Here is a 13,178-nt window from a genome sequence, read left to right as displayed (position 1 = left end):
ACATAAAACAATCTCTTCTTCACCTATGATCGCCTGGTACCAAAACACTTTATAATGCTTCCTATATCATTTTCTCCCATGTTGAATATTATGATTTTATGTGTCAGCTCTTTTTCGTTTCATCGACTTTTAAATCACAACAATGCTAAAGCGTTAAACGCAACCTTGTTGGAACTTTGAGGTCGCATTAGAAGTTTCACTTGAAAAAGAAGTAATCAGGTCATTGACATGTGACATAGGCCTCCTCTAAATCCCTTCACTTATCGCGCGATCCTGTGCCGCTCCATTCCAACCCTACAGTAAATTGTACTCCCATCTTTGTATTGGCTCCCTCTGCTCTTTTTTCTTTATAACATTCCATTCTATTCTCTGTTCCTTACAAATGCTTATAATATAACAGGCTATTTATTGTTAAACCAAGTAGGTACTTAAAGATTTTTTTATTATTTAACAAACATTTATAAATATAATCTGGAATAAGAATTGTCTGAAATTTGATTCTTGTCCATTCGTGGTTCGAAGCCTGTTTTTAATGATTTTGATTATTGAAAATGAGCGCTACTCCCTCAAGATGTAAATTGCAAGTGCTTATCAGCGATTCATTCTCATTTTGATCTTTTACTGATTGCCTGATTGGAGTTAATAGATATAGATTGATGATTTCTCTGTATATTTAATAATAATCATGTTCGTACAAATTAGGTACTGTAGGTAGGTAAAGGCAAATCGCAAAAAAAAATATAAAAGGAAAAATTGTTTAGTAGACTATTTCGCTATTGTGGGGGCCGATTATTGTAGTGGCCCCGGGCTAGTCCGGTTGCCCTGTCCTAAATCCGGCCCTGCTTGTAACACTCTATGTTTGCTTTCTTCATGGGAAATTTATTCACTGTCAACCTTATGCATTTGTTCAAATTATTAGACTTAGGGTGTGCCAAAATGTCCATAAATGATAATCCAGCGAATTAAGGGCTAGATGACCGCCAGTCTTTAGCTCTGATCAAATTAGAATCGTTTGCTTGCAGTTAGGTACGCTTGTCTGTAGCTTTAAGACTCGGTTCTGAGTCTTGCTGAAAGAACCATTCTAAAAGATCGTAGTTATTGTTGAGAAGCTTGATCACTTTCTCAAGTATTTTGGTACATCTGTGCCGATGTTTTGAAAATACCTTCTTTGCAAAATATGGCTCAGCCACTACTTGCTAGCAAACACCTCACTCAACCATCAGAAGTCTCATAAAACCAGTTGGATCTGGCGTTGTAAATATATTTTGACAGCCTGATTTAAACTACTCGTACCAAAAGTTGTGCTATCTATCTTCTAACACGACACATTATAAAATATACAGATTTATTACAACTAAAAACCTTTTTTTTCTCTGATCCTACTCATCCTACGTGGTGTAAAGGCACCCTTCGGGAGGTATTATTTTTTTCTGACATCTTAAATCATCTTCTATTCCTTATTTCTGATAAGGTGTCATAAATGACAAATAGTTTTTGATAGATATAACTGAGAACATTTACATAAGCAATAATCTGAGTAGTTATAATTAATTTTATTTGTAACGATGAATTAAGAGTGCAGCGATCAGCGAGCATCGTGCGCTATGGATAATGTGTCAGAGTGTGTGGCCGAGAAGGACAAGTGCTCGTGTGAGACAGAGCCCACACTGGCCGTACTGCGTGATGTGCACCGAGCCTACGAGGACAAGATGGAGCTCATCTCGAGGAGCCAGGCTCCGGATAAACTAGAGGTAGGTATGGCTAGTCCATGCGTCGTGCTCGTGTCAGACCCGCGCTTGCCATACTTAGTGATGTGCAGTGAGCGTACAAGAACGAGGTAGAACTCATCTCCAGGAGACAGGCTCCGAAATACTAGAGGTAGATATGGTTAGTCCATGCGTCGTGCTCGTGTGAGATTGTTAACGCATGCTGTGATAGCGACGTGCAGCGAGCTTACGAGGAGATAGAGCTCATCTCCAGGAGACAGGCTCAGGACAAACTAGAGGTAGATATGGCTAGTCCATGTGTCGTGTCGTGTGAGACTGTTAACGCATGTCGTGCTTAGCGTCGTGCAGCGAGCCAACAAGAACGAGATTGAACTCATCTCCAGGAGACAGGCTCCGGACTAACTGGAGGAAGATATGGTTAATACAGGCGTCGTGCCTATTTGAGACAGAGTCCACGCTACCCATGTGATGAATATCGAGCCAATAAGGACGGGGTACGCGGCACTTGTGGTGACTGGTCGATCCTGTCGGCAAGATCTTTGTTTTTTTTTGTTAATATCAATTCACATTTTCATACAATGCTAGTATAATTTCTTTGTTTAGGTACTTACAGTGCCTGCGGATTGATGCATGTACGTACGTGCTGTAAGCATGACTTTATTGAGCTTCGATTAAAATGACATGTCGATGCTTTTTGAGGTTTGATCACTTTGTTTTACGTAATGTAAGGCATTACAATATATAATAATATCATATGTCTCGATCGGCTTTATTTAAAGTAAAATCGTAGAAAACAATTTTTTTGTGTTATTTCTGTGTTTTAGAAGCAAATACAGCTGCTGCAGTCGTGGGTGGGAGACCTGGTGGCGCAGAATACCCTGCTAGCCAGAACCGTGGAGGAGCTGGAGTCAGAACTCACCAACAAGATCCACAGCGAGAGGCGTAAATTTACTGAGGTAGCCGTCATTGACAGCTGTGTGTTACTGCATGAGGGACGCTGCGTTTGACAGATCATCACAAGACTTATGCTATTAGGTCAAAAATAACATTTATAAATGTCAAAAGTTGTACATTTTACCATTTACCACCACATGGGAAAAGGTTGAGTTTGAATGTTAAGAAGTGGCAAGAAACTCGTTGCCACTCTTTTAAATTAATATTTACAGCTGCATCATTGTACAAATAATTCTAATTATAATCTATTTGAAGCGATGCAACAAAAATAATAAAACGTAGGTAACTTATGACTGATAATGTACATGTGTTTAAAGACCCTCTTTCTGCTAGACAACCGATGAAAACACACCAGGTTTATTACTTTAGTGTGCGTGACAAGCTACGTCTTACACTCGCGATTTGTATATCATTTTGTGTTCGTGTGCGTGCAATGCTCAAAATAGAGGTTAACAGTCAACCTCAATTTTTTTCGACGTTTTCACAGCTGTCACAGTCTATCTAGACGTATAAATGATCTAAGATAATGACTTACACGAGTAAGTTTAAAATTAAAAATTACCAACGAGTATTTTTATTTTGGAATTGTAGAGTAGTTACATTATCAGTGTGTAAAACGTGGTGATGCAATTGCAATTAAAACATATTTTTGTGATTACACTTATATGTGAAATAAAGTGAAAATCGAATAGAATTTGTGGTAAAATGCTCTGCGAGTTCAGAAAGAGTTATGTAGCTCGGTTGAAAACGTGTGTCGCCCGAATAGGACAAGACAATCTGAAAGCGCGTCAAGAATCTGAACGAACGCGGCGGAAACTGGAACTTACAACGTAAAACTTTCACTTCAATGAAGACGCGTCGTTATATCTACGTTATAGAAATAATGGGATCTACCACAGAGTCTTTTGTCATAAGCAAATGAAGATGAATACTTTGCACAGTAGTGTGACAGTGCCAATAACGTGAGATCCTTGTCGCACGATAGATGGCGAGCGAGTTGGGCGCGGAGGTGTGGTTGCTGCGGGAAATGCTCTCCCGCAAGGACTCGGACCTGCGGGGCCTGCTGGAGTTGATCCGGCGACTGCGCGAATACGACCACTACACCATCGAGGGGATACATTTCAATGAGGTCACGCAGTCCGATATCTTCGGACATGTCGTCTGGTTAGTACTCGTGCTGTATCAAGCTTTATTAATATTTTCTAATGACTTGTTCGAAAATCGAATCAGGATCGGACGCATTCAAAGTTCTAGAACCTTGCTTCTTTCCCTTTTTATTTCTCTTCTCTTTGTTTTGCCTCTTACCTCATTCCTCTTACCTTACTTTATTGATCTGGCACCCAGTGAAAATTACGCTGTGATTTCATTACTTGATGGGATAAATAAAATATTCCCTATGAGACAAACTTTAAGGTCTATGATGGGATGGCGGACAAGACGAGGTAGCTGTCTTAAATAAGAAATCAATAAATAAATCATGATTCTCTTGGCACATGACACATCGCCTCTATGACACTTTTTAACTAACCTGTTAAATGGTATGCAGAGAAGTTATATCTCAATTTTTTTGCGGTTTTGAAGGAACTTTCTTCCACGTCCTTCCAAACTGGCTAGGTTTGCTGAGCTTCCTTGTGCGGTGTTTCCGGGAAAATACGACATGGGTATCTTCAAAAAAAGTGGGTCCTAGGAAGGCCGGCAACGCTCCAGTAAATCCACTGGTGTTGCAAGAGAATGTGGGCGGCGATGATCACTTCGTTTCATATTCGCTTTCCTCCACGAAAATTTTATTGAATTTCAAATGTAGTTACCTAGTCTTACCCTACTTTCCCCTAGGAACGCCAAAACGACATGTTTCCATTATTTTACAGGAATTCATAAATTTCATTGTTCTTTTAGGAGTGAGAAGCCGGAGCAAGGTGACAAAACACCAAACAAAAAAATTGGAAAGCCAAAAGCAAAATTGAACAAAGTCTTCAAAATGTGAACACACTGCTTTACTGTTATCATTTTCGAATATTTACATTTTGTATTTTATTTTTAGATTTAGATTTATAACCTATATTTTTTTTTTAATGTTTTATATACTTTTTGAGCAAATACAAAGAATGATTCCTACATGTGCAGGTGGTTTCATTTATCACCCATTGAAATTGAATTGACTCATACTCACTGAATCTCACTGAATTGGTTTATTACCCAACTCAACACCTCAACTTAACTATGGTTTTATCAACTATTTTATAATATTAACGAACTAAGTATTCAAGTTTGTTTATTTGTTTGTAAGCGGTAATCTCTATAGCCTAGAGTCGGAATGACCATGAATCTGGAGTTTACTACATATACAGCTTGTTATATATGTCACCATAACCCTAAAAATAATAACACAATTTCCCCAAATTTCCGTAGAAATAACACTTTTTGCCGAATAATGAATGTAACATTTTCAAAATATCTCGACTTTGACAGAGCCTCCTAAAAAAAATGTACTAAAGTGCCTTGGCCAAGTGCCATCAAAAGGGCGCCTTTAATCATGATTCGAAAATGATACAGTAAACAACAAACATTGTTTTAATGATTGGGCTACAATGGGTATCCACAAAAGTCGTAAACGCTTATAATATGACATTTATTATGAGAAACTTTAAAATAATAGTGAAGAATTTAAAATTTATATTTATATATAAAAAAATACTCCAAGCTCTTTAAAGTACTTTGTCATGATGCGAAGACAAGTTTCATTGCAGATAAAATAAAAAACAGTAATAATAAAGCAAAAAGCAACTTAGAAAATAATTAACAATGAAACCGGTCGATCGAATTGCCGTAACATAACACCTCTGTGTTTAAATGGTAAATATTAAGGGTAACCAAAGAGTTTGAATGTTGGGCGAATTCAAAACATTTTAGCTAAGTAAACTGGATTCGTATAAAATCGGATTACTTCAAGTTTTTCATCTTTTACCCATATTTTAATAGTACCCAACGAGTATGTTCGTGACATAAATATTCTAAATCACCTATTTGGTTTACGCGTTGAAAAGTATCTCAATGTTACTTAAAGTAGACTTGTATCGTAAAGTATATGTATCAAATTGTTAATTGTAATTGAAACAGCTGTAGCAACAACAATTTCAAGATGAAATAATTGATTGCAGCAAGAGAGACACAAGAAAATATGTAACAAAATTAACGAGCTCAAGATTAACATTGATTCGTTGCAAAAAGAAAATCTTACGAAAGAAAGGTAAGACATTTGCTATTATAATATCTATCATTTTATGATATGAGATGTAAGGTCAGGAGGTGACAAGAAAGTTTGGGAATGAATAAGGCTGCGTTTAGTGCGCGACCGACGAACAGCGCTGACGTCAGTCGAGCGTAGCGCATATCCGTACGCGCTGACCATGTTAAGTTTAGTGCTCAGCTGACAGCAAAAATGAGTGCGCGTGTTCAATTGCTTTATATTATCGCCATAGCGCTTCGGCGGACCGACGTACGCTGGACCGATGATTCTCGGCAGCGCGACGTAGCTGTACGCGTGGACTGAGCACACATGTTTTCATTGCTACGCTACGCTTGACTAATGTCACCGCTGGCCGTCGGTCGACCACTAATTGCAGCCTTAACTCTACTTACTCAGACGCACGTAGTCTATTACTCTAGTCATTTGTTCAGCTACATTGATGTGGTTCTATAGGAGTTTGATAAATAAATAGAGGAGGAGAATGAATTTCGAAAACCTACACCTAACCTAAACTGTGAAGTACCTACGGACTGAACATTAACATCGGTCTCAGTGAGCCTATCTTTCTAAATATTATCTTTCTCACTCCCGCGGCATTAACTATAATTGATTAATATGTTATGTTTTTAAAGTGAAAACCCTCACTTCTAGGATTAATACACAAATAAAATTTGAAAACAAAATTTTATGAACGATGCGGGATTCGAACCTACGACCTCCGGTGTTCCGTGCCGGTGCTCTAACCAACTGAGGTAACCGTTCGAGTACCGCCTCGTTATAAAATTCTGTTTGCTTTGTTCAACTCTCATAGATGAAGCCACAACCTGATACGAAGGGAAGGTTATCACTTTAAAAACATAACATATTGTTTAGATTTACAAGAGCGACATCTCAAGTCAATTTCCTAATATGCAAATATTAGGGTTGAGCAGGTTATCAACTGTAAAGTAGATCCTGTAGATGAAGCCACAACCTGAGAATGTTATTTGTGTTTTAATTCTAGAAGTGAGGGTTATCACTTTAAAAACATAACATATTGTTTAGATTTACAACAGCGACATCTCAAGTCAATTTCCTAATATGCAAATATTGGGGTTGAGCAGGTTATCAACTGTAAAGTAGATCCTGTAGATGAAGCCACCAATCACATTAAATAATTAAAATGTTAAATTTTCATAGTTTTGATTGTGATCTTGTGAAAAAACTATACAAATACATATAATTATCACTGTCATTGTTGTATACAAACACATATAATATATAATTGTCATAGAACAAGTCCATTTTTCGAATGGACGCACGCAAGCCCAAGCTTTTGAAGGATTATTAAACATGTGAGGTGAATTCTATGAGCACAAATTAGGTACTCCTTTAAAATGCTACAGGTGATTATTCGATACTTAGGTGAGTCATGGTCATAGAGAGAAAATAAAATTTCTATAATAATCCTTATAATAATATAATATAATATCTATCATTTTATGATGAGATGTAAGGTCAGGAGGTGACAAGAAAGTTTGTGAATGAATAAGGCTGCGTTTAGTGCTCGACCGACGAACAGCGCTGACGTCGGTCGAGCGTAGCGCGTATCCGTACGCGCTGACCATGTTAAGTTTAGTCCTTATCCTTATTTGGAGCATTTACGTAAATAAATAAAGTTATTAATCCCGTCCAGCCATCCCCTAGTTACCATACCACCCCGCCTTAAAATTAGGTGACTCATACGATTGTTTGTCTTCTTCCATAAAAAATAAAATATTATAATAATATACAACAAAATGTTACTCGTTCAGGGACATCCGGAGGCTCAACAAGGACATACAGCAGTATGAACAAACTATTGTTAATCTGAAGAGCAATCTGTCTTTTTGTAAATGTCATAAACCGTGAGTTATACTAAACTTACCTATTATTATTTTATTATTTACCTCCAATAACGTTAGTGTGTTTAAATTGTTACTGTAAAAGTTCGGGCGATCTCTTTTCATCAGACACGCAATGTCAATGTCCTACAGTTTTTTTTTTATTTCTGTTATCTTCACTGTTTTGATATCATCTTAAACAATATTTCAGTAACGTTAGCAAAAAAGACGCTCAAGTGATGACGGATATCTACTGCGCCGGATCTACTAGAGAGGTGGGAGTTTCATATTAAAATTCAAGTGCATTGGTCCAAACATACTCGTAATGTAGATGCAGCAATCTAGCACCTTTTGTAGTTATTGTGAGCTTGTCCAGTTGTAACACATGCCCTGTTTCTTTGACAGCAACGGGGTGACGAAGAGCCATTGAAAGAGTTCAGCGCGAGCCTGCGCAACGATCGCTCTGAGTACCAGGAGAGCATCCAGCACAATATGGAGGTCAGTATTGCAGCACCATAATTTCGGTTGTACTCCTTCGCCTTTAAAAATATCACAAACTTTTTTCGGAAATTTTAAATACTGCAAAATTTAGAGGACTTATTAAATTCTTAAATGTCTCTTTTTCTCAGTTAAGGGTGGTTCCTTTTCCTGTTTCTTCTTTCTAAAACACTTTCGCTAGATCGCTATTCTCTAGAACTCGAAAGGCTTAGATATTTTGTTTCTTCCACCTGAGTTTTATGTTCGTACTGTCGAGTTTCACCTGGCGGTAAAGTCAATGCTTCTTTTTCCTTTTTTATGACTTTATCAGCAAACTCTTTTTGTGAGGTCCTGGTGGAGATTGTCGTTCCTTGCTTAAAAGGGTGCACTGACTTTGTAACGGAGTATATATTTAAACTACCTATTTATATTACTCTTTGATAGGATTTTATAGGTTTTTTATAGGATTTTATAGGCTTTGATAGGTTTAATTGTAAAAACTTGTCAAAATCTAATATGATGAACGGAGCCTAGCCTTAAATTGGAAAGGTTACATGATTTAAATATTACATAGAGTATTACTACTTATTCGAACATAGCTGCAAACCATTAGATCACACTGGTATAATTAGGATCTGTTAGTATAAGTAAGTAACATCTTAGGTTTCAAATTGACGAGCGCAATTGTGATGCTACTTAGAATTTTGGGTTTTTCAAGCATCCAGAAAGGCACTGCATTGCTATAACTAACCACTTAGTAAACGTCGTCCTCGTTTTCGTTTCTTGCTGCAAAACAAAATATTGTTGTACGGCTAGAGAAAGTTGTCTTCTAGGCTGCAATTACATCCATTTTGTATCAGAATTCCAGCTTATCTTTTAGTCCTTAACATGAGTTCTCCAGAGTAGCTTCACATTAATACTTTGCCGTAATGGGTATGAATAAATTAATTGGTTTGATTTCATTTTGATCCATTCAACCTTATTCACCATTGTGTTGTCCAGTCATATATTTTGTATCTTCTGAGCTGCTTCTCAAGAATCTGTTCTTGTACCGTGTTGTGAGTAAAGCAGACCCAATAGACATTATGTACATTTAAAAATTTTTAAACGTATTATTACAAATAGCAAAGTCAAAGTCAAATATTTTTATTCAGGTAGGTTTGATATAACATTCAAAAATAGTTATAAATGCACGGTCTTGTTTCTTAGTTTTTATTTCTGAAGTGGTGGAGGGACTCTATTTTTATTCAGTATTTACTTTCTATTTTTGCAGTGAGAGTGTAAAAAGGCATAAAGGCATTCATTTTCTCAAAATTGATTCGTTTAGAATTATTTTAGATTATTTCTTAAGCACTGTTATATATACTGTAGGATCTATTACAATTAACTTCGCCTTTACAATATAATTTGTCGCAGGTAAGTATTTCTCACGCATAAGTGTCTAGGAGAATGCAGCTCAGCCGTCGTGGAGTTTTTGTTGTGAAAACGTCTACATTCTTTCTATCTCTAGATCTAACATCTTGATAGCCTGGTCTGGTATGATAGTGCAGCGGGGAGAGCGCGCGCGCCGTGCGAGAGGTGAACGTGACGCTGCAGAGGGAGATCCACGTGCTGCACCAGGTGTGCGCAGCGCTGGACGAGCAGTGCAGGGTGGCTGCGCTGCGAGCACAGTTCAAGGACGAGATCATTCGCGAGATGCGGCGGCAGTTGCGCCAGGCCAAGGTTAAGGTGAGCGCATTACACACACTGGGAACTTCAGGGAGTACTGAGCGCTTAACGTGCAATTTTCGCAAAACAATCGCTGTTCACAAAGACGGGGCGAATTATGAGTTTCCACTAAGTTTCTAAGTTTTACTAATGATCGTTGTTTCGTAAAAGCTATTTAAAAAAGTTCTTAATACGTCGAAGAAACTCCTCATTGAATAACGAATGATAACTTGTGTCTTATGGCTAAGTAAATAAAGATCGATTAATGTAGTTGGAAGCATCCGGGAACAAGGCGAGTGGACAGCAGGAGCAGCACAGAGAGGCAGAGGAGGTCCCAAACACTCGGTCGCTGGACTCTCTGACCATTTGCTGCGTGAGGCAGCAGCCACGGCGCCAGCGACACGCCGCGTCCGTCTCCCGCCATCCCGACCAGCCCGGGGACGACAGCGCCGGTGCAAACGGTTCTGGGGACGCAACCAGCAAAGGACAGTGACTTTATATTTGTGATTTGACTTAGCTAATAAATAATTATATGATTTATCGTGTTTTCAGAGTATGTCAGGCATAATAGGCCATGGTACTACGTCCTTTTACCCGGCATATTTTTATTCTATGTCAGTTGTCAAATGTTTTGGAGCTTCTTTTAAACTTTTTAGTTCGTTGTCAACCATGGTGCCTATCACACGTACGCTTTGTTGTTGGCAAGTTTAGGGTATGCTTCACCATAATATGATCATCTGGGTGCCTTCACATGTGGCCAAGCCATCTTACGTTTCTCTTTGACCTTGTCGGCTATCATCGTATCTTTTAAAACTCATTTCGGATTTCTTACTCATTAGACCTGAGTGCAGTGATACCCTTCGACCAGTGTGCGCATTTGAGAAAATTAATTGAATTAAGCGTTTCGTTGCGGAAATCTATTTAGTAATATATATACTTTAGGCCAAAAACTGAAGGACAAAATTCTGAATATTCTTGAAAACGAATGTAAAAACTAATCTGTGTCCACACAAAAGGTAAGCCCAATGTTGTATTATGTTTGGACCAATGTTTGTGTAACGCTTGATGTTGAAAGTGGGTGAGGGATGTGATACAAGTGTTGTTGGCAGGCCGGAATCGTGACCTCGACTCCCGACACGAGCACTGATGAGGCGCTGAAGCTGTTGAATGACAGTGATCTGTCTATTGTTGAAAGGGTGAGTTTGATTGATCTGAACCAGTTTTTAAGGAATACTTTGAATTTATTACTGAAGTTGGAATTGGCTTGATTGCTCAACACATGCAGACCTACTTTTATTGTTCATTATAGGAACGGCGAAGTCAAAGTCGACATACCCACTTTGACGGAATATAATATACTGAAAGTATTTTTTGTACATTATAGAAACATTATGCTTAAATACCCAACATTTCTTCGCAGATAATTTTCAATATATATATTATTGGTTTAATTAATTTTTATAAGTTAACTAGCTGACCCGACAGACGTTGTTCTGTAGATAATAACAAAATACTGTTTTATAGGAATTTGCCAATAATATTTCAAATCATCAAGAATGATTTCGTAAAAAATGCTCCCTGTTCTTATAATGAAATTGATTCACAGTGGAACTGTCAAACCGTGCGTCACTAAATTCTCTCATAGAAAATATATCCATACAAAACAAATATTGAAAATAAAAAAAAAATAATGGGTCCCAAATCGAAATGAAAACTATCCTATATCTCAAGTTGGACTAAACTGCACTCCATGAAGCAATCCCAATTAAAATCCGTTCGTTAGTTTAGGAGTCCATCGTGGACAAACAACGTGACACGTAATTTATACATATTAAGATTACAATACTAAATTACTGGGCAAATGAGACTTAACATCTTATGTCTCAAGGTGACGAGCTCACTTGTAGTTCCGCTCAGAATTTTTGGGTTTTTCAAGAATCCTGATCGGCACTGCATTGTAATGGGTAGGGCGTATCAATTACCATCAGCTGAACGTCCTGCTCGTCTCGTCCCTATTTTCATAAAAAAAACAATCATAGGAATACGGATGAAGTTGTTGAAATAATCAAAGATTTCGTTGAAATCTGGAAGAGATCACTTGGCTTCTGTGGAATATTTGGCTTGGTTGGTGTCGAATACTCTTATATGTACTTTCTTGTGCGGTGTTTCCAGCACGATACGACATGGGTATTTTCAAAAAAAAAAGCGTGTACTTAGACCTTTCTTCAAGGTTGCTGCCATTCCTCTGATGTTGCAGGTGATCACTTTTGGTCCAGGAAGAAAAAGAGCTCCTGGAGCTGAATTCAGCGTGGATACCGCGAGGGTCTATGGATTTTGAATTAGATAAATAGACTTTACAGATTTCTAGTATTTTATCTCCGTTTGTGGTAGAAATTAAGCGACAGTCTTCCTATAACCCTAAATGATGAGTTAATGTATTAATGATATTCCTTTTATGAAACAGTCAACGTCCCCGCCGCTTTTGATCTCGGACGAGTCGATGGAAGAAGCGGAACGCTTCGCGTCAGCTGGCGTGACGAGCGGCTCGCCACACAGCGAGCGAGGCGAGCGCTTGTCATGCTCGACGCTCTCTCCAGGGTGCGACTGTGGGCCTAAGCGGACGGTTCGCTCGCTCGCTCAGATCATTGCAGAACGCGCCCAAGCTCGCTCACGCCCGTCTTCGAGAATCAGTTCCCGTTGGAGTCTGTCCGGAACTGCTGAGTTAGTTAATTTGTCCCAGTAATTTTAGTCAGTTCAAGTAATTTTACGTTTGTCATATAATTTTTTTTTAATATAAATATAAAGTTTTGTAATATAAATATAAGAGATTTCAGATATCACTAGGACCATATGGACTTCAAATTTGGTTGGAATATTCCTTTCGTCATGTAGAGGTCAGCTTAAAACGGATTTTAAAAATTTCACCCGAAGGGGCGTTAATTATCCGTCTAATGAAATGGTAACAAAGTAAAAACGGTACATTTAATATATTTTCAATAGTGCTGTGTGTTCTACAATCAATACCGAAGCCAAAAATATACTTAATAGAATTTCTGTTTCTCCGTTTAACATCTACAAGATATTTAATATTTTGCATGAATATATAATATTATGTGTCACTCTGCAGACGTAGCATAGAGTTCTAGTAATAATTAATTCTTAAAAAGATTATTGTAGATTATTATTATATATATATTGTGTTTG

At 37.9% G+C, this 13,178-nt stretch overlaps 1 protein-coding gene across 1 annotated transcript; it reads left to right on the top strand.

Moving 5' to 3' along the window:
• Window positions 1-1,498: 1,498 nt before the first annotated feature.
• Window positions 1,499-10,467, top strand: LOC126980063 (shootin-1-like). Its single transcript, XM_050829683.1, has 8 exons — window positions 1,499-1,751; window positions 2,552-2,683; window positions 5,840-5,928; window positions 7,722-7,814; window positions 8,002-8,065; window positions 8,196-8,288; window positions 9,813-9,995; window positions 10,246-10,467. Exons 1-8 carry the CDS (start codon window positions 1,605-1,607, stop codon window positions 10,465-10,467), a joined length of 1,023 nt encoding a protein of 340 aa, XP_050685640.1. The 5' UTR covers window positions 1,499-1,604.
• The last annotated feature ends 2,711 nt before the right edge of the window (window positions 10,468-13,178 follow it).

Source organism: Leptidea sinapis, chromosome 4 (genome assembly GCF_905404315.1).
Source record: "Leptidea sinapis chromosome 4, ilLepSina1.1, whole genome shotgun sequence".
Taxonomy (NCBI): domain Eukaryota; kingdom Metazoa; phylum Arthropoda; class Insecta; order Lepidoptera; family Pieridae; genus Leptidea; species Leptidea sinapis.
Note: the sequence above shows the minus strand (reverse complement) of the source record. Positions and strands in the feature narration are given on the sequence as shown.